The sequence below is a fragment of the Camelus ferus genome, chromosome 7, assembly GCF_009834535.1.
Source record: "Camelus ferus isolate YT-003-E chromosome 7, BCGSAC_Cfer_1.0, whole genome shotgun sequence".
In the NCBI taxonomy this organism is placed as follows: domain Eukaryota; kingdom Metazoa; phylum Chordata; class Mammalia; order Artiodactyla; family Camelidae; genus Camelus; species Camelus ferus.
Window position 1 is genome coordinate 1,235,629 of NC_045702.1, and position 26,598 is coordinate 1,262,226.

The window sequence follows — 26,598 nt, forward strand, 5'->3', positions numbered from 1 at the left end:
CGCCTGTCAGGATCAGGTCGCCACAGTGAGAGGAGCGCTCGGGCGAGCTCCGCCTGTGACCGGATGCGGCGGAGGCCACCGCTCAAGGACAAAAGGGCACAGCACCCCGGAAAAGGTGCACCACAACTGAAAACGGCTCACGGCAACGTCCCCACGACCTCCTCCACCAGGCAGAAAACCGCGGGAGGCTTCTGCTGCCTTGCTCCTCGCCCACAGCTGCTGGAGGCGGCCCGGCGCCCCCGCACCCCCACCTGTCCCAGCGGCGGCCATGCCGCTGGCCTCGCCCCAGGGGACTCGGCGTCCCCCTTGGCTCAGCACTCCCGGAACCCCAGCAAACCCGGCTCCAGACAAGCCTGGACCCTCACGGCTCCAAGTTCAGCCCCCGGAGAGAAGCAGTCAAGGGTTTCCACGTCGCCAGCAGACACGCGTGTGCACACGCATGCACATGGGGCACACGCACACGCGGGTTTACTCCTCTACCTGCGGCTTTCCCGTGCCTCCAGACGGCCGCTTCCCAGCCCCGTGGGCCGGACAGGGGCCAGCAGGGCGTGTGTCCCCGGAGTGGCTCCGTCTTGGAGCTGCGTGTGGAGATGGTGCTCAGAAGTGCTTCCACACTGAGCTCAACAGCACGAAGCCCATCGTGTCTGCTCCAAATGACGGGAGCCTCCAGTGACCGAGACGATGTGCCTGAGAAGGGTCAGACGTGAAAAACGTCCAGGACACACACTACTGAGGCGGAAGGCAGGATTCAAAACTGTATATGCGAGGGAGTGGGCAGGCACCAGCTCCTCCTGCCAGGAACCCTGCCTAAGCCTCTAGTTCAGCCTCATCCACCAGGGCAGGTACCAGAAATGAGAAAACAGCAATCCCAAAGCCTGTGGAAGGAGCCCACACACACAGGCCAGACTCCACACCTGGGACCAACAGGACCCTGGCCCTTGGGGGACAAGAGGAGTGCGCTGCTGGGACACACAGGACATCTCCCACAGAGGGCCACCTCGCCAAGGGCGAGAAAGAAACTAACCTACCGAAAACTACATGGATAGACGACGTGGGGCAGCAGCGGAGTGTGTCCCAGGCCAAGGCACAAGACAGAATCCCAGAAGAAATAAGTGGTGAGGCGATAGGCAGTTTACCCAAGAAAGAGTTGAGTAACGATGGCGAAGATGATATTCAGAGAACTCAAGAGGAGTACAGATGCACAGAGCGAGGTTATAGCAAAGAAAGAACTGGAAAATATAAAGAATACGCAGAGTTGAAGAATAAAATCACTGAAATGAGTAACACACTAGAAGGAACCAAGAAAAGACTAAATGAGGCAGAAAAGATCAGTGAGTTAGAAGACAGATGAGTGGAAATCACTACTGCAGAACAGAAGAAAAAAAAATGAGGATAAAAGTTTGAGAGAACTTCGGGACAACATGAAGTGCACTGATATTCGCATCATAGGGGTCCCAGAAAGAGAAGAGAGAGAGAGAGGACCTGAGAAAGTTTTTGGAGAGAGAATCACTGAAAACTTCCCCAACCTGGGAAAGGAAACAGTCACCCAAGTCCAGGAAGCGCAGAGAGTTCCACCCAAAATCACAGAGGATCCACCCAAAGAGGGGCACACGAAGGCACACAGTCATCAAATTGACAACAATTAAGGACAAGGAGAAAATATTAAAATCAGCAAGAGGAAAGAAAGAAACATACAAGGGAGCTCCCATAGGTGATCAGCTGATTTCTCAGCAGAAGCCCTTCAGGCCAGAAGGGAGTGCCATGATGATATAAAGTGATAAAAGGGAAAAACTTAGAACCAAGAATACTCTACCCAGCAAGGCTCTCGTTCAGATTTGAGGGAGAAATCAAAAGCTTCACAGATAAACAAAAGCTGAACGATTTCAGCACCAAACCAGCTTTACAGCAAATGTTAAAGGACCTTCTCTAGTCATCAAACCACAAGAAAAGAGAACAAAAAGAAGAAAGAGAGAAAAAAAAAAAGACCTACAAAAGATTGCTTTGGCCGTTCGGGGTCTTTTGCGGGTCCTTATAAATTTTGGAATTGCGTGTTCCCGCTCTGTGAGGAATGTCGTGAGTATTCTGACGGGGGTTGCGCTGGATCTGTGCGTTGCTTTGCGCAGTGTGGCCGTTTTGATAGTGTTGATTCTTCCAATCCAAGAGCACAAGAAATCTTTCCATTTCTTTGTGTCATTTCAGTTTTCAGAGTATAGGTAACCTCCTTGGTTAAGTTTATTTCTAGGTATTTTGTTGTTTTTGATGTAATGGAAATGGCTCTGCCAGTTACAAAATTCTGGTTTTTGAAATGAAAAAAAAAAAAGTGAACGAAGGGCTACAAATGGCAAAGCATCTTTGAATTAATTCTTATTTTGTGGTTGGCTTTATTCCTTTGATAGCTATGTAAGTTTAAAAAGCTAAAGCTCTGTATGTTCTTAGAACAATGAACAGTACATAGAGGTCAATCTAAAAACATACGGGCAGTGAAATAAATGAGCTATCACGCCATGAAAGCCATGGAAGCCGTGGAAGAAACTTAAAGGACACGTTCCTAAGTGAAAGAAACCAGCCTGAAAAGGCCACAAACTGTACGACTGCAACCAAAGGACGTTCTGGAAGAGGCACAGCTACAGAAACAATAAAAAGACCGTGGATTCCAGGGGTCTGGGGAGAGGGAGGGAGGGCGGGCTGAGCAGAGGGGGCACAGGGGACTTTTAGGGCAAGGAAGTTATTCTGCGATACCACAGCGGCGGCTGCATGTCATCACGCATTTGTCAAAACCCACAGGATGTACAACCTCAAGAGTGAGCCCTCATGTAAGCTGTGGACCTTGGTTGATGATAATGTGCATCAAATACGCCGCACTGACGAGGGAGGCTGAGGGCAGGGGAGGATGCACGCGTGGGTGGGGAGGGCTCTGTGCGAACTCTCTGTATTTTCTGCTCAGTTCTTCTGTAAATCTATAACTGCTCTAAAAAAATTGTCTATTAAAAACCAAACAAACAAAAAACTATATACACGAGGCTTTCACTTGTTTTTAAAACTGAAGCACAGCGGGTTTACAATTCTGTGTTAGCTTCCGGAGGGCAGCGTGGTGGGCCAGCTGTCCGTATACACAGACGTTCCTTCTCCACTAGAGGCCACTACAAGGGGTCGAGCACAGCTCCCCGTGCTGCACGGTGGGACCTTGTTGCTCATCTGCTGTTTGTTGTTTTGGGCGGGGGTGGGGGTGGTTAGGTTTATTTATTTATTTATTTGTTCTGATGGCGGCACTGGGGATGGAACCCAGGACCTTGTGCATGCCAGCCATGCGCTCTACCCCTGATCTACACCCTCCCCCCGACCTGTTGTTTTTATTAAATACGTGCCTACACAAAATCTGCTACCGAGTCAAAGCGCAGGAAGGAAGGCGCCCCAGGCCGGCCGACTGAGTGACGGGCGACTGACGGCAATACAGCCTTGGTCCAACTTCCCGCTGTTGTCCAGCTTTTCTCGAATGATCATTTGTGTCTGGGGGCAGGGGGTGCGGTTAACAAAGGCTGGGGCTGAGGAAACACTCGTCTGTCAGAAAGTTCCAGAGACCTCGGCCTGCGGCAGCTTCCAGGCAGGTGCTGTGACTGTGAGGACTGGGGCTCCGGACGGCCAGCGAGGGCAGGGGGTGGGCTGCGGAGGGGCGCCCGCGGCCTGGGGCAGGAGGCAGGGCCGGCCCCACCGCACTTGACCTGTGCGCAGGCCCGTCAGACCCGCACAGCCTGAGCACCCCCAGGGGCTATCTTCTGAGGAGAAGCGGCCGGTGAGCCCCTCTCTGCTGGAGAAAGAGCTTGGTGGTGACCCCCGCCGGCCCCTCCCCCAGAAGGAGAGGGCGAGGGGTCTCGACGACGTTGACCGCCTTTCACGGGACGGAGGCATCGCCTGGAACCTCGGAGGGGGTGACCCTCGCTGACCCAGCTCACGGGTGGTGAAGTGACACTGACCGTCTCCCTGCGGGGGCACAGAGGGGACGCAGCGCAGAGCATCTCCTCCCTCCAGAGCTGACCCGGGAGCACAGGAGAGAGCCCTCACCGCATCCAGACCAGGGACCCCAACCTGGGCAGCCCTCCCCCAGAGGCGGGGGACAGGAGACCAGAGACCCTCCCACCTGGTTCCCAGGGCGGCCCGGCGGCCTCCCCGGACGTCGCACTTTCCGGTATGAGCCCCGGCCAGCGCAGGGCGGCTGAGAAAGTGATCCTTAGCCCCGGGCTCGGCAGGGGGCTGGGGTCCAGGCACCGTGGGGGCGGCCGGAGGGTGCCATTGAGTGGCGCTGCGGCCCCTCTGAGAGGCCGGCGCCCCCGGCCCGCGCCCTCCGGGGAGACCGCACTCAGGCGCAAGCGCACTGGAAGCAAGAGTGAGTCTCAAAGCCCCCGACCCAGAGCTCAGACAGCAGAGTGGGAAGGAAATTAAGCACCAAAATCAGGACTGAGGCACGGTACCAGGGGCCCGCGGGGGAGGCGAAATCAAGGCCGGGCCTCGGATTGCAAAGGTTCTGATTAAAGAACAAATTGCCCAGCAAGCCGGACTAGCTGTGTGCTGCCTCTGCCCCGCGAAGTGACCTGGCTCTCCCCTGGTGGCTCTCAGCACCCCCGGGGACAGGCCGGGGCCCCTGATGGGAGCGGAGGCGGGGGGAGGGAGTGCAGCTGCGAGTGGACCTGGGCCGATCGTGGGACGGTCAGCAGGTGCCCCCCACCACGTCACCTACTGGGGGACGCAGGGCAGGTTACCCGCTGTCTCCAGTTTCTCGTCTATAGACTGAGCAGTGAAGGCGGCCTCAGGTTTCTGTGAAGGCCCAACGAGGTAGCATGTGCGGAGGCTTTGTGGCCACGCGGGCTGGGCCAGCGCCACATCAGCAGTGGCAGTGACAACATGAAAACAGGGGTCTCGCAGGGACGAGATTTCAGGTTGGGAGACATCTCCAAAAGCTGGGGGGGGGGAGGTGAAGAGAGTTCTGAGAACCCTGGAATTTGCAGAGGAGGGCGTCCGTAAGGGGTGGCGGGTTGGGGGGGTGTTAATTAATTAATTATCGCACCAACCGTGAGGTGAGACGTAGCCGATCCCAACCGTCAAACTGCCGACACGTCAGTCTGAGTCCGCCCGGAAAGTCCGCCCGCAAGGCAGCAAGAATCATTTCCCAATGGAATCTTGAAGCCAAAGAGTGGTGGCAGCAGACTGGAGAGTCCCAGCGACGGCAGGACTGGCACCTTCCCGCCGACCCCCGCCGGAGCGCCGGAGCGCCAGAGCGCCTCACAGCTCGGGGGTGTATTTTATGAAGATGCAGTGGCCTTTAATTTTTACTGACGTCTAGTTGGCTGGCAGTGTCGTGCGAGTTTCTGAGCACAGCACAGTGATTCAGTTACACACACACATTCTTTTTCATCGTAGGTTATTACAGGATACTGAACGCAGCTCCCTGTGCTGTGCAGTAGGTGCTTGTTGTTTATTTTATATGTAGTCGTGTGTGTGTCTGTTAATCTCAAACTCCTAACTTATCCTCCCACCTTCCCCCCAGTAACCATGTTTGTTTTCTGTGTGAGTCTGTTTCTGTTTTGTAAATAAGTTCGTTTGTGTCATGTTTTCAGTTCCGCATATAAGTGATGTCATATGCAGCATCTTACGAAGCCAGTATCACCCTGATACCAAAACTGGACAAGCATATCACAAGAAAACCACAAACCAATATCTCGTATGAATATGGACACAAAAGTCCTCAACAAAATACTAGCAAGCTACATCCAGCAACACAGAAAAAGACGCACACCGTGGCCATTCGGGGTTTACCCCAGGAAGGCAGGATCGGCTTAACATCTGAAAATCAATTAATGCAAACGTCACGTCACCATCTCACTTGCTGAAAAAGCATTTGACAAAATGTAACACCCTTTCATGATAAAAGACACTCAGGAAAACTAGAAAGTTCGGAAGGGAACTCTCTCCACTTGAGAAAGGCCAGCACCTGAGGGGGAAGGGCCGCGGGCACCCCACCTGAGCTCAGGCTGGAACACGGAGTCTGTGGAACACGACCACCACTGAAGGCCGTGCTGCAGGGTTTGGCCAGGGCAGTGCGGCAAGAAAGAAAGAAAAGGGCATCCAAACTGGGGGGGCAGGTAGAGCTCAGGGGTAGAGCACGTGCTTAGCATGCACAAGGTCCTGGGTTCCATCCCTGGTACCTCCAGTAAATAAGTAAGTGAACCTAATTACCTCCCCCACAACAAAACACAAACAATGAAAACCAACTGAGTTTAAAAAAAAAAAAGAGAGAGAGAAAGAAAAAAACATCCAAACTGGAAAGGAAAAAATAAAAATTTGCTGATGACGTAATTTTGAACATAGAAAACCCTGAAGGATCCACTAAAAACGTGTTAGAATGAATGAACAAGGTTACAGGACACTAGATCAGCACATGAAAATCATCTGTATTTCTGTACAACGGCCATGAGCAACCTGAAAACGAAATTAAGAAAATGATTCCATTCATAAAAGTGTCAAAAGAATGAAACACTTAGGAATAAATTCAACAACAAAAAAATGCAAAACTTACACTCTGAAAACTTCCAAACATTGTTGAAAGAAATGAAAGAAGGTCTAAATAAATGGAAAACCTCCCGTGGCCACGGATGCGAAGACAAAATACTGTTACAATGGCCACGTTCCCAAGCTGCTCTACAGCGTCAGTGCGGCCTCCGTCAGAATCCCAGCTAAGAATCTGAAAAAACCATATACGTATGTGTGTGCATGTGTATGTATGTACGTGTGTAACTGAGTCGCTTCGCTGTGCACCTGAAACTAACACAACACAGCAAATCAACTACACTTCAGCTAAAAATAAGAACTTAGAAAAAAGAACTCCAGCTGACATCTTTGTGGAAAAAGAGCAGCTGATTTAATATTCACGTGGAATTTCCAGGGACCCAGAATGGCCAAGACAATCTCATTCCTGCCACCAGAACACAAGCTACAGGGAAGGGGTCTCCCTGGCGGTCGGGCCCGACCCCCCAGGAGCCAGCACCCCGTCGCGTGACCGGGAAACCTGGGGCAGGCGGTGCCAGAGCGGATTTGCGGATTTCCAGGCGGGGAAAATGTGCCATGTGGCCAGCGTCTGCTCATCTGAACAGTCAGGGCCTGCCAAGGCGGAGACGTGCAGACAGGGACAAACCAAGGCCCCACCAGCAGGACGGCTGGGCACCAGTGGCTCAAACTGGGGCCCAGAATGGACAGGCTGGCCCTCTGCCTGGACGCTCCGAGGCTGGACCGAGTGGCTGTCAGGATTCCGTCCGCTGTGTGTACGCGGTGGCAGGCCCCCCCCGGTACCCAAACACTCACGGAAACACCTGCTCTGCGCCAACTCCACGCCCCGCGCCAGGCCTCTACACGGCGCAGCCCGGGTGGAGCACGTCCAGGACTGGTGCCGCCGCCCGCGGGACGCCCGGCCGGGACCCGGCACCGGGGCGCAACGTGGACACATCCCCTCTGATGGCCGCCTGGAGGGGGTTCGGTGCACGGATCGCATTGTTGGTGATTTTGCTTTATTTTCGACACTTCCGTTGGCCTCTATTTCTACTTGAGAAACAGCAGGATCTAGAGAACGTTAATTATTGAACCAGCTTTTAAAAGGAAACTTTCTAATACTTAAAAATACTCAGATCTCTCCTTCCGCACAACCCCCCCCCCCCGCCGGGGTCTTAGGGCATAAGTGGCAGGAAGAACTCAGGCGGACCAAAGCTTGCACAGTTCCTCTCCGACAGCGCTGGCCTGGGGCTCAAACATGGGCCCCACCCCCACCCCCCGCCTCACGGGTGGCTTGAAGGACAGACCAGTATCCCCCAGACTGGGGACCAGCAGGCCTGGCCCTCCCGAGGCCTCTCTCCTGGGCCTGCAGACGGCCCCTCCCCGTGTCCCCACCCGGTCGTCCCTCTGTGCACACCTGGCATCTCGCTTTCCTCAGGAGGATCAGGCCCCACCGTCTGACCCAGTTCACCTTGATCCCCTCCCCTCAGGCCCCGCTGGGGGTCAGGGCCCCACTTAGGAATTGGGGACACGCACAGTGAGGTGCCCACAGCACTGTCCGCCTCCTGTCCTGGGTGCAGGCTGTGTACCTGGGCGTGTGAACTTCAGTACGTGTGTCACTCTTCAGTAAGAAGGGTTTTAAGCCCCTGGGCCAGGACGCGCTCCAAGGCCAGCCAGCGGCCCTGGGTTCCCTGGACACTTGCCCCTGATGCCTTGCCTGCTCCTCCTGCCGGGCCCCGCGGTCCCAGCCGGCGGCCAGCCCTGTGGTCAGCACTCCTAGGGGCCTTCCCGGGCTCTTCTCAGCCCCGCTTTGGCGCTGACCGTGTGTGGAGGCAAATGAGGATTCAGGACATTGCAGAGCAAGGCTGGACAGGTCCCCAGGCAGGACGCTGTGCTGGGGGCTTCCTGTGGGGCAGAGCCGACCCCAGGCCCCGTCCCAGGAGAAGTCAGCGTCAGTGGGAGCACGCGCACACGTGTGTGTGTGTGTGTGTGTGTGTGTCTGTGCGCTCACACGCATGTGGCAGAACACTGGAGCTGAGCCCGTGAAACATCAAGTTAACATTTGACAGCTGTCCGCACGCTCAGCAGAACGCTGGCGTAGCAGAACGCTGGCGTGGCCCCTCGTGGCGGACAGTGTCATCCTGTCACCAGCAGAACTTTCGTGGGTCCATCTTTAGGGACCAGCTAGGGAAACCCAGCCTCGCGGTTGATCTGCTGGGGTTAAATCTCTTCTCCTCTCTCGCCGAGCCCCCACGGCCCCGGTCCCCTCCCAGACTCCATCCTCGCCGGGCACGCCCATCGAGCGCCTGGTTGTTCCCAAGATCAAACACCCTCGCACCAGAGAACAGAGGCCCCAACCCGACGTCATCCCAAAGCATCTTCCCTGCAGCATCACCGGGAAAACACAGCCGACCCAAGCCGACTGCTGGGGGGCGATGCATCTGGGTTTGCTCCGTGCGTGAGTGTGCGTGAGACGAGGACTCAGGCCGCGACACACAGAGCACGTGGCGCCCAGGGCCTGAGGGCCAGCGTGTCCTGCCACTTCACGTCGCAGAGAAGCACCCTGGACCATCCAACGGCGGCCACGACAGGGCCACAGTTTCCTGTGACGGGTTCACACTGAGGTGCGTGAGGCCTTTGTGCACAAGTGGTCTTTGCTCTCGTTTCAGTCAGACGCTGTCAGCTTGGACCAACGAGACAGATTTTATCACAATCGTGTTTGCACACCAGGGCTTTATCGCTCCCACGTCAAAGTCTGCACGCTGTCCGCCAGCTCCTCTCTCTGGCTACAAGGAGGGTGTCTGCACTTCCGGGCAGAGGTGCCAGCCCTTCGGCCCCCAGACGTGTGCGTCCTGCAGCAAACGTTGGCGGTCCTGGCTCCGGACTTCGAGACCAGCAGAGGCTTCTGCAGACACAGGCTGCTTGTACCTTCTCACTAATTCCTTCCAGACTGAAAAAGAAGTGTTTTCAACAAAAACAACTGAAAATAAAGAAAAAGTCACGAATGCTCCCCTAGACCCGCTTGTCAGTTTGTCCAGTACGTGGAACATCGGTGCATCGAAACAAACTTTTCCTGTGTCATCAGAACCAAATTTAGAAAGGAGACAAGATCTCAGTTTGGGGAAGTTTCTGAGGCTGCTGGTAACCGTTGCCTCATTAGTCACCACAGATGGCATGTTGCAAAGGAGAGGCGGCCGGTGTCCAGGCGGCGTCCCTGCTGCCGGGGCCCCAGGTCATCTCCCAGCGGTCTGATCATTTATCTCAAAGAAGATTCCTGTATTTGTTAACTTCTGCTTCCAGTGTTCTCCACATTGTCTGTCTTTCTGAACTCTTTGTAAACGGCTTTTAAAATGCAAAGCACAAGAGGCAGGTGTCTGTCTCTCTCACACACACACCTCATCACTGTGTGTTAACTGGCGGCTCCCTTGGTCTTTGGCCACGTTTTAGACACCAAACCCCGTGGTTCCTTGTGGCAGCTGGGACACGTCGCTATTCACCTCAAGTTTAAAACTTTTCCGTTGTTAATCTGTGTCCCTAAAAGTGGCGATAAAAGCAGGCGATCACCACTTCATTCCAGGGACTCTTATTTTACGAAATACTCGCTTGCCGAAGACCACAGCTTACTTTTTACAGCTTCACTTAACGATGGGACATTTGGGACATTCCCTAATTAATGCCGACTCTCTGGACCGCTGGGGTGTTTGTGGAGCCTGCGATGTCACCTCTGGCAAGTCCGCAGCTCAGACGAAGGTGAGAGGACACTCACGTCCGACCAGCACCTCCTGTTTTGCTGTTCTGAGCAGACGACGGGCGTTGCGCCAAAGGCATGTAAACTGTAGAGGCTGTACACAAAAACAAAATTCCAGAAATCTGCAGGCAGCCTCTTAATCTGAAATGACATTGGCTGCCCGGCTCTAATACAATGGATTTAGCCGGCAGAGCTGACTAGTATCTAGGTTCTCCCGAGGTGCGAGGCACCTGCTGCTCAGTATTTGTCGGTGCAGCTGAAAACTGAAAGGTTTCTCTCACCACTATTGAAGGGACGGAGAGGCGAGCTTCTTCCTGGCCCCTGCTGTACTTCCTGGCTCCTAAATCTGGACGAAGGGCTCGCTGAGACTTTTACAACCCTTTGGACCATAAACGGTCTGACTGGGAGCTCTGCTGGGGACGTGGTGTCCGGAAAGCCTCCCAGCCCCCAGATGAAGCGAAGTTCTTACAACCACACAGGAGGACGCCTGAACACACACCCTACTCTCAGATACTGCATTTGCAATTCACACAATAAACCCTTTAAGTATGAGGCTTATGTTAACCAGGGAGTCACATAAGTCAACTGACTTGCATCAAACTGCAGCTGACCTAACCCGGGAGGGTCCTCTCCGAGCCCGGCTGGGGACACCGGAGGGTCTTCCCGGGTCTGCGTTCCCGTCTGAGCCTGGCGTTGGGGTGTTGTTTTGAAGAAGGGGCTGCGGCCAGCACATCGGAGCATGTCACGCATTTCAAAGTCCTCCTGCGCGTTGTAAACAGGAAATGAGGGTGACGGGCCGTGACTTCTCCCTCCACTGTCGGCAGGAGTGGGGTGGTTCCTGGTTTGGCCACTGCCTTCTTTTCCTTTTATTTTATTTATTCCGTCAGCTTGAGTTTTTTTAACTTTGGCTTCAGTAACAATTTGGTGGGGAGTGAAGGACAGTAGGGGACACTAGAGGTCACCCTCTCTGAAGTCAGTGTCAGGAGTGAGACACACGTGCTCTCAGGTGAGGAGACACAAAAGAACCGAGGGGAAAAGGAAGATCTGCTTCATTTACCGCGATGTCAAACTGCACCTTAGGGAAGCAACTCATCGGAAAAGTCTGGATTAATGAGACAGACGCATGTTCACTCCAAGAGCTTCAGAAACAATTCCAAGGCGGGTTTCGTCAAGCTCGGAGACGCAAGGCCTCCCCCGGGCTCCCGCTCCCGGGACGAGGCCCAGGCAGCCGGGACGACCAGGCCGCGCAGGTCCGGGCAGGCGTCTCCTCCTGTCACCTCCTGTCACCTCCTGCTGGGGGACCAGGGCAGGGTTCAGGAGGTCATGGGACTATTTTGGCCAGAAATTGCTAGAAATATCAACAGCAGATTTCACTCGTCTCTATTAGCCCAGGAAACCACACATCGCCAGCTGTCAGATGTTACTTGAGCAAAACATGTGAAACTGCTTTGGGTGTGCGCGTGCAGGGAGAACGCGCAGAACGTGCGGCGGAGCCCGGCTTCACCTTTGAGGCTGTGCTGCGGGGCCTCCTGATGGGCCGTTTCTGACATGAGGCTAGACGGCAAACGCTGGCGAGGACGCCCCGGATCCCCGGGAGGGTTACTTTATTCTGCCAGGGGAGCTGCGTAACTGCTCCGTTCTCCCCCCTCCAGCTCGTTTCAGCCTTGTTGGCAGTTGAGGCTGACTTACTCTGCCGTGCGCGCGGCCGCGTGCGGGCGTGTGTGCGGGCGGGGCGGGCGGGCGGGGCGGGGCGGGGCGGGGCTCCTGCCCGCAGTCCGGTTTTCCTTTGTGGAGGCGCCCTCCTGTGGCCACGGAAAATATTGCGCCACGAAAGAGCAACTTCCCACACAGACGGGGCCTTGGATAAAGAAAAATCCCCTCCAAGCTGCGCGGATACGCGGAGTTTTCAGAAAATACCGGCGCGGGGTTCTGAGAGTTGGGAAGCTGCGGGATCACGGCACCGAAACCGCTCTCCGCGCGCCTCCGCGAGCAGGGCCCGCGGGACAGGGATGCGCCCGGGGTGGTGGCCGCGCCCCGCGGGCGCCCCCTACAGGACGCTGGGCCGGACCGCAGGCCCTCGGCTGGACGGCCTCTGCGAGCTCCTCCCAGGCTCCAGGCGGGACCCTCTCCCTGCGGAGGGCACGGGGTCTCGGGGGGCCGGGCGCAGCGGTGGCAAGGAGCAGGGGGGCGCCTGCGGCCCGGGTGGCCCTACACCCAGCGCTGCTTCTCCCCTCACCTGTTCCGCCTGGAGGTCGTCCAGATGGCCCTGAATCCCGGGTTCTCCTCCTGAACCCCTCCTGGGCGGCCAACTGCTGGGCGCGCTGGGTGACACCCCCAGGGGACGAGGGTGGGAGGCCTCTCACAGGCTGCTGGCTGGCTGCTGCCAGAGGCTGGGTCCTGGGGTTGAGGGCCAAGGAGAGGGACACCCAGAGCCAAGGGGGACCCGCCTGGAGTCAGTGATCAGTCAGGCCATGGGTGGCCCTCGAGGCTGCAAGACAGACGTCGCTGGTCCTGAAGGAGCGGCCATCTCCTGGGAGCGTGTGAGCATCTGGAAGTCACCCCGAGGGCCCCTCCAAGACCCCCCTTGGCTCCTGCTGCTCCATGTCCAAACTCAGGCCTGAGCTCCAGGGACCTGCCCTGGTGCCCATTCACCCTGGTTCTCTGACACTGGGAGGGCGCTCGCGGGGCGGACCAGGATGGACGTGGTCCTCAGAGGGCGCAGACCCAGCGCGGCCCACCCACCAGGGCCACCAGAGCACAAGCCGCAGGGGGGCGGCAGGAAGGCCGCTCAGCCCCTTCTCCTCAGGCTGTCCGTGTCCAGGCCAGGCCCGCTCTGCGGGCAGAGCACCAAGCCCTGGTTGCCCTGGAAGCGGCCCCGGCCCCCTCCCACGGGTTCCTCTCGCCTGAACCCCCTGCCCACCTCTGTCCCCCACCAGCAGGTGCCCTCCTTCCACACCAGTGTCGAGCCCTGGGCCGGGGCCTGACAAGGCAGGACAGGGGGTCACCCTGCCTGTGGCTGGCACGTCTGTCTGGTCTGGAGTCCAGGGCTGCCGCTCGCTCAGTGGTGCCCCCACGAGCTCACCTGGCTCACGCTGGACACGCCGAGTGTGCGCTGGGTGAGGGCGGTGACGGTGGCCCAATCCGCCCCTGGCGGCCCCTCCGCCACTAGGCCAGTGGGCGGGGAAGGGGCCGAGGGGCACAGGGGCACCGGGGGAGGGAGGAGTCCTGGGGCCACCTGGCCTCTGCTGGTCCTTTGAGGTCAGGCCTGTGGTTCCTCGCGCCTGGCTTCCTCGGGGACTCGGGGACTGGGGGACACGGGGACTCGGGGGGGGCTGTGCTGCCTTCTTACCCTCCTACTACAGCCCGCGGGTTCTTCCTGAAGGACTTCAAGGTTGGGTAACAAACGGACCCCTCGTCATGGCACAGACACCCCCGCCGCTGCGGTCATTTCTGGGGCCCACGTGCCCTCCTGAGGGAGGCTGTCACGGGCCAGGGCTCCCTGCCGTGTCTCTGTGTCACACATGTGCACCAGGCCCAGCTCAGCACCCAGAACCACCCCGAGTCCTGGAATGACCCTTGGTGAAATGTGTGCTCGTTACGATCACCAACACTGTCTCCCGTGGACCGACAGGACGTGAGCCCCCGGGGGCCCCGGGCTGGGGCTGCAACAGACAGAACACAGGAAAGGGCTTCCAGCCTGGGGGTTCGTGGTGAGTAACGAGAGAAAGTGACTGGTCACCCTGGTGTCACGGAGGCGGCCAGAGAGCAGACTGGTCGTTCTGAGGACCGGGAACCAGGGCGGACGCCATCTATGAGGCTTTCGCTACAATCTGTCCTTCAGGGATCCAGAGAGGACCTGGAAAAATTCGCCTTCGCCGAATTCCAGCGGAGAATGCAGAGCAGTCACGGGGTGCCCGTGAGGACCGGATGGCCCTGCAGACCAGGGAGCACCAGGAGGGGCCGTCCCAGGTGGGTGACGACCCCCGAGCCCACACGTCAACCTGAGGCCAAATGACCCCCAAGAGAACGGTCTCTAGGCGGCAGGACCAGATGGTGAGGAAGTGGGGAAGGGGCCGTGGGCACCCTTGGAGGTCTCGGCTCCAGCTTGGGGCAGAAACCGCCCCTGAAGCCATCGGGGAGACCAGGACCACCGGCGAGGGCGGAGACGCGAACTGGGTTCCAGGCCTGGTGAGTCCGCGGTCTCCCCACTGCCAAACAGCTTTCAAAGGTAAAAAATAAACAGATCAGTCAGGTGTGGTTTCCACTGTCACGATCCCACTTTTTTAAGGCTCCAGCAACAGTCCGCAGTGTCCCTGTGGATGGTGCCACGTCACTTTCCTGGTTCTGGTGCTACCCACCCCTGGGGGCTGGGGCGGCACTCACCTGGCACGCGGCAGGATTTCCTGTGAAAGTACAAGCATCTCTATAAGGACGTTTCAAAGTATTTGCTTCAGTGAGTTCTGAAGCCCCTAACCAGCCTCAGGGGAGGGACGAGGGACTGAGGGGCGGCTCCCCGCAGCCCCAGCAGGCTCTGTCCCCGAAGGGCCTCCTGGGGGAAGGAGCTGCGGCTAGAGGCTGGGCCCTGACCCTGCCGCCCCCACCCCGTCCTCCACCCCCTCGGTGCTCGCCCAGCACCCCCAGGAAGGACCCCGGGGAAGATCACAAGGCAACGCAGGAGGCCCCCTCCTCTCTGCGTCACCCAGACCCCCCGAGAGCCTAAGCAGGGCTGCGGGCCCACTCGGGCCAGCCCCGCGCCCCCTGGCCCCAGCACGTGGTCCATGGAGCAGACTCTACAGCAGGAGGCAGGGCCAGTGGACAGACTGCCCACCGCTACCTCTGCCCCTCTCCTCACCTGTGACCAGGGGCCTCTCCCACTCACTCAGGAGCCGCCCCACCGCGGGGGCATGTGAAGGCGTGGGGGCCCAGACGACCCTGGGGGCTCTAACAGCATCCCCGACACTGTCCTGTCCCAGGTGACCAGCCTCAAGGACGGCGACATCTTCCCACGTGGGGTCACCTCCCTCCCTGGTCCCACACAGGGAAGTTCTAGGGTGTGAGCAACTGACAGGGGGCTCTAAGTCCTGAGGGACCTTCCCCTTGTGGCCGCGGACGTGGCCTTGGTCTCGCTGGGCCCGCGTCCGGCATGTCCAGGACGTGGCCTGAGGGACGCCTCTCATCCCCTGTGCTTCCCGCTGGTGACCGTCAGGCTGCTGGTCTCCCACAACGAACGCGCAGTGGGAACGGCAGCTTTAGAATGACGTCGTCTCCACCCTCCAGGAACGCACCTCAGGCTCCAGCCTTTAGTCCCCAAAACGTCACTGTGTCTCTCACTGAAACGACGGAGAAGAAACGCCGTTCCTCTCCCCACTAGTAACTGCAGCTTCCTGGCGTTTGCAAATGACGGCAAGGGAGTGTGAGTCAATGTGCTTACACTTTATTGACGTGGGGGGCACTGAAAACCCACGATGCTTCCATGGTTACGTTTTCCACACCAAGCATTAAACCCTGTCCACTCTTCCCCCGAGTCCGCACCGCCTCCTGCCACCACCGGGCCTTCAAACACAGGGCATGCTCGTTCCTGGCTTCCACGCCCGCGGTGCTGCCGCGAGGGCCGTGCCCCAGGTGCCTGGTTCCAACACTGCAGGGTCAAAGCTGCCGCCACTTAAAGCCCCATGGTGCTCTCAGTGCCTGAGAGCAAAGGGAGGGGGACCCCGGGGGCCTGACCGCAGGCGGTGGGCGGGCGGGGAGGGGGGCAGCACGGACGGAGTCCAGTCGCCCTGGCAGGAGGGAGGGGAGGAGGCACGTCCTGCAGAGAAGTAACCGTGGGAAGCTGTCCAGGGCGCAGTGGCCCCGAGAGGAGCCGGCACTGGCTCAGCACCAGCTACCCGGGTGCAGGGAGCTTGTCTAACCCCCAGCAGGACCGGAGCTGAGAGGCAGGGTGGTGTGGCCAGACCGAACTCTGCAGAACCCCGTGCACACGCCCAGAACAGCTATGGGTCCAAGAGACGTGGGATAACTCCAGCTGCATCTGGACCCCCTGGAGAGGATTAAAATTAAAACCACAAACACGAGGATGACCACATGCCTGGCGTGACCGGCCAGGGGCCACCGTGAGGGTCTGGCTCCTGAAACCAAGGAGCGGCCGCCCGTGTTCAGGAGGCACCTCTGCGTTCCCTACGCTGCACTGGAGCCTAGAGTCAAGCGTTGCGGCCAGCAGGAGAGGAGGTCGCTCCACGCACACGCACACGCCATCCGTCCTGGGCACACGACTAAAGCTACAAGCGTCTTGGCACTGCGCGCCAGGGGAGCGGGGAGGGCGCGCCCCGCGGGGGAGGCGCCCCCGGCACAGAGCTGGGGAGGAGAGGCCGGGACGGCCTGGGCGGCTCCGCGTCCCACCACCGCCACCCGCAGCCCCTCCCGCCTCTGCCAGCCCCACGGGTCGGCCAGCGCGTCCCCCGCGCCGTGAGCAGGTGTGGTCTCGGGACGTGGAGAAGCAGGTGCCACTACCTAACGCGCGCGCACGGCCACGGAGCGGCCCGTCTAGAGGTGCCCTTTGGTCGACTTCTTCTTCTTCGACTCCTCCTTCTGCTTCTGCTTCTTCCTCTTGCCACCTTCTTTGAATCCTAAGGAAACAGGCGTGTGAAACACTGGGCAGGAGCAGCTGCTTCCCCACCGAGAGGCAAACACCCCCCAGGTCAGAAAACACACCGGTCACGTCCCCCTTCCACCTGGTCCGCACCGAAGCTCAGGGGAAACGGGAACTCACGCAGAGCTTCAACACAACCCTAAGAGCGCCACAGCCCCGCAGAGCCGCCCCTGCCCGCCGTCCCCGCGGCCCGGCCGCGGGCTCCGGGCTCGATGCGGCCGAGGCCTTTCGTCTCCCATGTCATGTGCCTGCCTGGAGCCCACGGAGGAAGGAGCCAGCGTGACTCGCTCGCCCTCCAGTGGTTCTGTCCCGGAGCCAGCCATCTACACGAGGGCTGGGACGCAGGGAACCACGACGTTGACCTTGGGTCACAGAAGAACCACGGGGGGGCCGGCCTGGACCACTGCACTTACACACGGGCCCCACGCCTGCTGGAAAGATCGCCTGAGAGCACCGCCAGGATTTTAAACCTGACGGTGCCCCTCTGGAGCATAGTCTCCCGTCTGTGCAGACACACACGGAGGGCAGGACCCTCACGCATCCACGCTGGGGGCTCCGGTCCTCACAGAACGGCAGTCCCCGGTGGGCCGGGCCTGGTGGTGGTCAGGTGGGTGCCCCCAGCCAATCCGTAATGGCCCGCGACGCCTGTGACCCATGGGGCCAAGGGAGACGCACGTGCCTTGGACACCGCAGGGCTGCAGGTGCCCCCACCCACCAGCCTTCCCACCGACTCAAACCCCACACACACGTGCTTGCCGCGGCCCAGCCTGACGTGTCCCGAGGGCTCCGTGAGGCCTGCGTGTCCTGCCCACCTCCCCCGCAGCACGGAGGCCATCCGCCCATCAGGAGCCGTCAAGGCAGTGGGCTTAGGGAAGTGGCCCCGGCAAAGGGTCTGGCTCACGAGAGGGAGAGGATGATGGCCTCTCTTCCCCCACCGGGCTCAACTACACGCACAACAAGCCAACAAGAAGGAGAGCAGCACCTGCCAGCGTACCAGCATCCACAGACCTTCCTTGCCCCAGACTTCCCGAGGTCCCTGTCGCTGCGATTGGGCTGCCCCTGGGCCAGGCCAGGCCCCACGGAGGCACTGGCAGGCCTGGTGACCTGCTCCTTCCTCCCACCTGGGCCCCACACCTGTCTCTGGTCATGAAATCCTACCACCCGACCCAGAAGGGACCTGGAAGCTCTGGGGACGCAGAGGGCAGAGCTGGGGCTCAGCCGTCCTCCCAGCCACAGCGCCTCCGGGGAGACCGCCTGCTGTCACAGCACAAGGCGGTGGGGAATCAATTCCTCACTCAAATTTCTTATTCAAACGCCTCATCTGCAACAAGACACCTTTAATTTTAAGACACAGAAAGATAACCGCGGACAAACTAAAGGAATTCAGCACAAATGACAGGATTCCAGGGTACGTCCCTCCGGGCAGGTGCCAGTCCCGTGCGTCCGGGGCGCCCGGGGGACACCGACCGGCCCAGCTACAGACCCGAAGGCAGGCACCAGTGTGGAAACCACCTCTCCTCTGCCCCTCCCCCCTTCAGGGACCGCTGCGGTCCAGGGAGCAGCCTCGAGGTGGCAGTGCCCTCCCGTCACCAAGGCCAGTCCTCGGATCTGAGCTACGAAGAGCAGTGTCGCTTATCCTGAGAGCCGGCTGTCAGCAGGAAACCTCCACCTTCTGGAAGGTCAGTGTGTGGTGGAAACTACCCCGGTGTGACGCGCGTGAGCCCTGCGCACGACCTGCACTGGTACCCGAGGCCTCAAGTCGGGGGGAATGGAGTGTCTGGGGACATGGGGGGCCCCGGCCACACGTGTCACACAAATCTCAGGGGGATTCAGTGCAAACCCGGACAGACCTGCTGCGCCATCACCAGGGCGGCCGGGCCACGGCGCTAACCTCCCAGACAAACGCAGCCAAGGTTCCGGCCCAAAGAAATCACAGGTGCTTCTGGGAAGAGAAGCAAGCAAACAAAACCGCGGCTTCCTTCCTGCAGACCGACAGGACCGCCGTGCAGCGGCCACGGCTCCACCACCCAGAGCAGAGGCTGTCGGGCTGCGGGAGCCGCGCGTGCGGCCCACTGTCCAGCAGAACCAGGCAGTGCTTTCTCACAATGCGCCATGTTTAGGCAAAAACCCACGTCTTTAATTCTTCGGTGATTTCACCCAGACACTCCTTTGAAGGCCTCATGACTTGATTTCAAAGGAAACAAGAAACGAGGTTGACTCGGCAGCCCTCAGAGCCCGCCGGCCGCGCTCCGCCACCACCCACCACGGGCAGGGGTTCAGCAGGAGCCAAGTCCGTCCCTCGCCCGTGTGAGGATTCGAGCGGCTCCTAAGTCAGCTGGGCCTCCCCACTCAGAAACAAAACCTGGTAGAGACCTGGGGGTAAAAACTGACAAAAACCCGCGATTTCAGAAAGCGGCAGCACCTTCTGCTCTTCCTGCAAACCCCTGCTCCCAGGGTCCCCCGGCAGCGCCGCCACCCCGGGAACCACGGCAACAGGGCCTTCAGCTGGCTGGCAGCCCAGCCCGAGCCCCACTCCCTCGTCCTGCTCCGGGGGCTGGCGGACCCTGCTCCTGCGACTGGGACTTCCCACCTAGTGTCCTTCCAGAGGGACGCGGCCGTTATGTCACTGCTGGAAAGTCACCTGTTCGGGGAGACTGAGGCACAGCCCTGCCCTCACCAAGACCACCCCCAGAGCGGCCAGCACCGGGAGCTGACCACAAAGCCGGGGGAGCGTCCGCACGCCTATTCAAGGCAGAACAAGTTTTCGCTGAACTCACACAGCCCTTCCAATAGCCTCTAGTCTTCATTTAATCACACAGGAAAAGGCCGTCTCTGCCCATCTGCCTTTGCCGGCTGGCTCCCCGGCAGCCGGTGGCCAGGTCTGCACCCTTCCGCGGGGCTCCGCGCCCCAGCTGGAAGCCCAGGATGTGCGCCTTCAGGTGGACGCAGGGCACACTTTCTTTGGTCCTGCTCAGAACCCGACACATACCTCTGCTCCACCTGAGAAGGGCTGGAAGGGGCTTCATGCAACTGAGCTCCCACAGGAAGTCCTGGAGAAGGGACAGACTTCATCCCGGGAGGTCCCTGCCCAGAGGCACCGCCCATCCCAGGCCCACAGAACTGACCTCCAGCACGCACCGAGACGCCGCCCTGACGCGGGACCGAGGATGGACGCGCACCTCACAACCTGCCGTGGTCACCCTGGCCACTTCCAGCGCTGAGAACCAAGACACAGACGCTTCAAACTGACGGATAGTTCAAACTAAATCACTGTGGCCTTTCGACTCAGCCAGGGTCAAGCCTACGTGCACAGCCACACCACCACACCGGCAGAGATAATCCAGAAACTCCTATGGGGAATTCGCTTAGCCACCTGGGCTCTCTAAGAAACTGTGCGTCAAGATGCAGGAAGGGGGCAGAGCTGGGGCCCCGGAGGCCCAGGGCAGCGAGCGCCCAGGGCACCCGGGGAGCAGCGAGCGCCCAGGGCACCCAGCGGGGGGCCTCCCCTGGTGAAAGCGTGGTCAGCACCCGTCCAGTGGACGGCAGGCCCCCTCGGCGGGTGTGAGGCCGAGCTTTCAACTCAACACAAAGGTGAGGAGCAGCGCAAAGGCGGTGGGGCACCCAGTCTACAAGACAAGATCCCCAGTACTGAGCCGAAAGTTACAGAAAGGAGCGTCGCATGTAAACACAGCACCTGCCATCTTCCACCCACCAAGAGAGACTGCACCCGCTTTAATGGGGGGTCTGGGGAGGGGAGGCACCTCCCCCTGCCGCAGCCCTCAGGTCAGGACGCAGCAGCACAGGGGCGACTTCTGTCCTCTCGGGGCCGGGGCTGGAGCTGGGGCCGAGGTGGTGGGGGCCGAGGTGGTGGCGGCCGGGGTGGCGGGGATGGGCAGCTCCTGGTGCACACCTGCCGAGAACACGGAGGGGGGCTCCCAGCTGCCGGTGGCCCTGGGGCGGCCTGGCTCATCCTCGTCATCACCAACGTAGTGGGACGCGTGTTTGGGCAGAGAGGCAGGCCGGTGTGACCTCAGTGAGCGAGCGCTGGTGCTGGCGGGCTGGGAGGGCAGCGCACTCTGGCCTCGTCGCCGACACTCCTCCTCGAAGGCGTCCTCGTCGGCCACACCTGAAAGCACAGGACGGAGCGCATGTCAGGTTCTCCTACCCGACCTGGACACAGATGGAGCCCCTCCGTGGCAGCCACCACCGCCGCCACCATGGCCCCGCAGCAGCGAAGGAGGGCATCGCCTCACTCCCCCCACCGCTCTGCTGGGGCCTGGACTCGCCTTCCGGGGAGCAGCCGCTCCCCCCCAACCCTCAGCACACGTCAGTGAGTCTGAGAGAAAGAGGGCGTCCTCTCGGAACCACGGTCAGGCTGGACCACCCGCCACGGTCGCATCGTCAGAGTTAGCCCAGGAGCCCCCCTGGCAGGAAGGGCTCCGGACTGTTGGCCTCCCCCATAGGCAGCTTTGGCTCCGGGACCCGCACGCGGTGCTGAAACGAGCCTGGGGGTGGGGGCGGCGGCCATGGGCCCTGCGGCCCGCCCGCACCGGGCGCCTGTCACACCAGAAACACCGCCAAGGACACCCTCACCGCTCGCAGGCCTGTGCTTCTGCTGGGCTTTTGAAACCAGGAGTTTTGCAGATTAGGTGGGATGCTGGGGATGGAATCAAACACAGCGGTAACGTTCACTGAGAGGTTCAACGCCTTTCTCTTGAGACGTTTTGATGGCCAGTCACGTGGCGGAACGTGAGAAAGGCGCTGCTGAAGTCCAGTAACGAGATGGCGAGCCCACCCATCTGCTGGGGTGGGCGCAGCGACACCCAGAGCAGCGGCACCCTTCCTGGGCCCCTGGACACTCGGCTCCGTGTGTGCAGGGGGCGGGGGGTCACCAAACACCACGGCAGCGAGAGCCTCGAAGTCTGAGCCCTAGCAAATGAGCCGGAAGGGTCACCTCCTCGTGGAGTGTGAACCAAGGCCGGACGCCTGCGTGAGCTCTTCCTCTGCCCCCTGTGCGGGGGCCCCTCCATTCCTGCCTCCCCACGACCACTGTGCAGACCTGCTCGGGGAGATGCTCCTGAAATGAAGCGTTTGTTACGAAAGACCTGCACTCACGGGGCCCCTACACTCACAGCTGCTTGTGCTCCACACAGCGGCCCTGAGTGCCAGGCTGGGCGCGGGGAAGAGGTGCGGGGCCGCCGCTCCACCTCGCCACACGCCCACACGCACGGCCCACCCGCACAGCACACCTGCTCGGGCCCCGGCGTCCCCCCTTCGCCGGGTGCGCTGTCCGAGTCCCACCACCCACACCACAGAGCAGTACGCGCCTGAGAGCCCGGGGAGCCCATAACCTGGGTGGGGCCTGCGTTGCACTCAGTTCCTGCTCCGGGATGGGCCACGCCTTATACAACCCAAGTGCCCCCGTCCGGGAACAGCACTCGGGCTGGCAGAGAGCCGGCCTCCAGGCCACGGACCAGTCACAACCCCAACACTCAAACAGAAGGGAGACACGTTATCTGTGGACCCACGGAGGCCCTAAGGCTGGGAGGGAGTCCTGGTGCTCAGCGCCCGGGGCCTTGGCAGCCATCACGTCAGATGCCCTGTCCTCAGCAGCCCTCCTGAGGACCACTGGCCACCCCCACTGCGGGTCCTCAAAGTCAAATGCCAGGCTGAAGAAACAGGCCCCAGGCTGTCACTCCAGCCTCAAGCAAGCCCTCCACCTGGGCGTGTGCTCCGTGGTCCAGCCTCGCCCCCAGTGTGACTGCTGAGGAAGGGGCCACAGGCTTTGGTATGAACACGCCTGTTTGCCTGCAGGAGGGCGGTGTGTAGGGCGGCTCCTGGGGCAGGGGCACTCAGGGCTGCAAAATCTAACACCCACACGTGGGCCACGTCTGATTCCCAGATACATGGAGCCCTTTCAAGGGAGTGGGACCCACGGAGCTGGGGCCAGGAGGTCACTGCCGTGGAGACCTGACATCAAACCTGCACTTGAAGCAGAAAGCAGGAAGGCACTGGCGTCTCAGCACGACCCCAGCCCACGCTCAGCTTCTCCCCACCTTGGAAGGAAGAGGACCTGGACCCTGTACGGGGAGGGGCTGTGGAGACTCCCGGGGGGCCTGAGGCCGAGCAGTGGTCCACTCCCTGGTGGTTAAGATATGATTTCAGGGTGACACCTTTGGGGCACAGGACACGCTGGCACGTTTGATCTGAGAAGGGGGGTGACCACAATGGCCCTAGACTTGGAGGAGGCAGGGGCCTGAGGGCCAGCTTCAGCGGCTTCACTCACCTCACCTGCAGCGAGGTCCGCACCTCAGGCCACCCCAAACCCACGGGTGCCCGTTGGCTGTTCAGGGAGACCCACCTCCACATCCCCCATGTGCAGCCGTGGCTCCGCCAAGACTCACCTCCCATGGCGGAGCGCGAGGCTGGTCTGTCCCGCCGCTCGCCTGTGCTTCTCCGGGATGGTCTCCGGGAGCCAGCGTGCGGGCGGGGAGGTCCCCCCGGCCGTGCTGTCACCCCAGGCACACCGGCCCATCGCCTGGCCCAGCTGCCAGCTTCCTCCTTCCGGAGCCGCCCCGCCCCGGGCCCTGCCCCTGATCTCAGGGCCACCTGCACACCCTGTGTCTGCTGTTTAGAAGATGAAATAGTCACTCAAGTGTTGAGCTTGGCTGTCGGAGAACAAGCACTCAAGCATGGGAAACAGTCACCACCCAGGTTTACGGTCCCTGGTCATCTCCCCTAAGGCCAGGCACTCTGGGACCCTGGGACCACTGACCAGAGAGCACGGAACTGCAGAACTACAGCGGCCTGGCATGACAGGCCGCTCTCTCCTGGGTGTGGAGCCCCTCCCTGAGCAGCAGGGCAGCTGTGCCTCCCCCCTCACTGCCCAGGGCAGAGCCAGCTCGAGCCCCTCCCTCCCGCACAGGCCCTGAGCACCGCCCATTTCAGGCCCCGCCTCTGCCAAGCCCCTCCCCCCGCCGGCCCACGTTCTCTGCATCAGGGGTCACCCAGGCACGGAGGGAGGGGCAGCAGGTGACAGCCAGGTCTCGGGCTTGGCCTCCCAGGAAAGCCCTGTCTGGGGACACCCAGCCAGGATGCCAACTGCCCCATGTGGTCAGCCCTCGAGGTCCCCAGACAACGTCCTGAGCTCCAGAAGTCCTGGGTCTGGACCCCACAAAGCCTCCATGACACCCTGCTGTGCCTCAAGTACCAGGGAAAGGGTTTGAAAAAAAGAAAAAAAGGTGGTGACTAAGAACCTTACCCGAGCATCTTTGCTGGGGACCTTCTGGAAGGAAGCCCTCGACGTGTGCTTGTTCCAGCACTCATTCTGAACCCGCTATACTAAACCCAGAATTCCACCAGGTGTTGACAGATTCACAAAAAGGACTCCCCGTCCTCAGAAGGGACACAGCGATGCATGGCACACGCCCACGGGAGGGGAGCTGACTGGGGCGACAGCTTTTGTCAAAGCCAGTGGTGGGATCCTCCTCCCGGACAAACTCAAGTGGCCTGGCTCTGACCAGGCGGCCAGTGGGGCCCGTGGCCTCCAGCGCTGTGACCTGCACTGTGGACAAAGCGTGAACGAACTGGACTGGTGCCACTCACAGCTTTTGAGCAGGACAAACGAGAAGAAAATGGGGGAGTGAGTCAGCAGACACGCGTGGGGGAAGGAGGGCAGTCCCGGGCTGGGAAGGGCTGTCCTGCCCCAGTGACCCCAGGGCCAGCTGGCCCCTCCGAACAGCAGCCCCGACCCGCTCTCCACCGTGTGCAAACGGGCTATGCCCCAGGAGCACTGACCTAACTCCTCCCGGACACAGACCAGCCGGGGTTTGGAGAGGACCCCAGCCCAGGTCCTGAACCACTGCCCCGAGACGCCCCTCGGGCCTCCTCAGGACAGGTCTGCCCAGAGCAGAGGCGCTCCTGCCTTCGGGGCAGACAGGGCTGTCGGACATCCAAGCTCGGCACTGCGGACACCACGTCTCTGGGGGCCGTGGGACCCCAGAGCGGCCACCCATCAGCCAGGTCCTGGACCGGAAGCACCAGGCACCCTGGAGACGAGCGAGAGTGGTGCGCAGAGCGGGGCCTCTCCAAGGCAGGGGGGTCTGGGGGGCGCGACCCAAGAACGCACGGAAACGGCCGCTCCAGCCCTAACTCCGCTGCAGCACATCATCTGTTTCGGGGCTTTCCTGTCGCAGTGCCTCCAGACCTCATCCTCACGGCCTCCCCTGTACCCCAAATGTCAGAAGGCCACGTGACACTTGACACGGAGGCACCAGGCTGCTCCCTGAATGGGGACTGGCCGAGAATGCCGTCCCCCGACTGCGAGTGCAGGTGGGGAGCCCCTGAGCTGGTCTTCTGCTCCGGGATCCAGCAGGGCGACCTCGGCTGCAGAACTGAACCGACCCAGACAGTAGGGACGCACTGGCCCGAGGGTGCAGCAGACGGTGAGCGGGCGATGGGAGCCCCACTGAGCAGCCAGGGTCCGGAAGTCAGACGGCGGGGGGGGGGGGGGGGGGGCCACACACCACCTGCCCAGCTCCGTGAGTTGGGCTGTGAGCCCAGCTGTGCAGGAAGACACAGCTGCCCTGAGCCCGATCACAGAACTCTCGTCGAAGACCGTGCTTCCCAAAGCAGAGGGGAAGCTCTCCGCTGGCGGCGGGAGCACCGCCAGGAAGTAAAGCCCCGAGGCTCTCCTTGGCCAGGCGCTCTTGACCGGAAGACACCATCGCTCTGCAACTAAACAGAGCCGTGCCCTCCCCAGAAGAGGCACTCGGCCAAAAGCGACTTTTCCTTAAACGTCTCAGCCCCACAGCACTTACTTGTTACTGTCAGGATGAGCCCGGCCCACTTTCGTGACTAAAGACCTGGGGTCGGTCTCCTTCCTTTCTTGGTCCCCCCACGTGGTCGCCCCAACCACGGGCTACACAAGAACTCAGAAAGCCCGTGCTGTAAGTTAACATCATCTGGCAAAAACACTCTGAAGCATCTTCGAGTCAGAGAAGGTGAGCCCGCAGTCGGCACCTGGAAGGACACGCTGCCGCCCCCTCACGAGGAGAGAAGGCTCCCTGCCGGCCACCGCGGGGAGCGCCCCAGCCCTGCACACGGCTCCAGAAGACCCCCACCAACTAAGACCCAGCGACACTACGCTGATTCCCGTCCTCATGGACCCACACAGCGCCTTGGGGTGGACCCAGAAAGTGAGGGCTGCCACTCCTGTCTCAGCCCCACCCACCGCCCCGGCTTCTCTCCACAGCCTCTTCCAAACTCCCCACGCTGCTGTCAGTCGCTAACACACTCCTCTTCAGTGGAAGTTTACCACTAACTTTGCAGACAATGTGAGTTCGGCGATCTGCGCTACATAAAGGCCAGACGCGTTACTTAGAGCAGCACAGATGAGCCACATCTTAATTCTACAACCCAAACGGAACTGACTGTTTCGGTATTGTTTCCGCTAGCTTTTTCCTGCGCACAAATTAACGATTAAAGCATTCGAATTAACTAAAGTTTACCCTGCTTATAACGGATCAGGCACCCTTCTCATTTGGGAAGCTGAACACACCAGGATACCCTGCCCTCTAGGACCAAGTTCAATGAAACTTAAAAACAAAGCCGAGATCTGCCAGGATCCCCGCCAGAGCACACTGAAATCATGGAGCAACTATGAAAGGAA

General features: G+C 60.1%; 1 protein-coding gene across 6 annotated transcripts in view; it reads right to left on the reverse strand.

The window, feature by feature from the left end:
• Window positions 1-15,694: 15,694 nt before the first annotated feature.
• DNAJB6 (DnaJ heat shock protein family (Hsp40) member B6) overlaps window positions 15,695-26,598 on the reverse strand; it is a 60,623-nt gene continuing 49,719 nt past the window's right edge. For 3 of the 6 annotated variants that reach the window (XM_032482978.1, XM_032482979.1, XM_032482980.1), the window contains 3 exons: window positions 20,839-21,054; window positions 20,054-20,145; window positions 16,936-19,978 (listed from right to left, as the gene is read on the reverse strand). In XM_032482978.1, the coding sequence (XP_032338869.1) occupies window positions 19,736-19,978; window positions 20,054-20,145; window positions 20,839-21,054 (551 nt within the window). In that variant the 3' untranslated portion in view covers window positions 16,936-19,735. Of the gene's footprint in view, window positions 16,906-16,935; window positions 19,979-20,053; window positions 20,146-20,838; window positions 21,055-23,332; window positions 23,556-26,598 lie in introns of those variants that run through there. The other 3 variants (XM_032482983.1, XM_032482981.1, XM_032482982.1) reach the window with 3 other exon arrangements.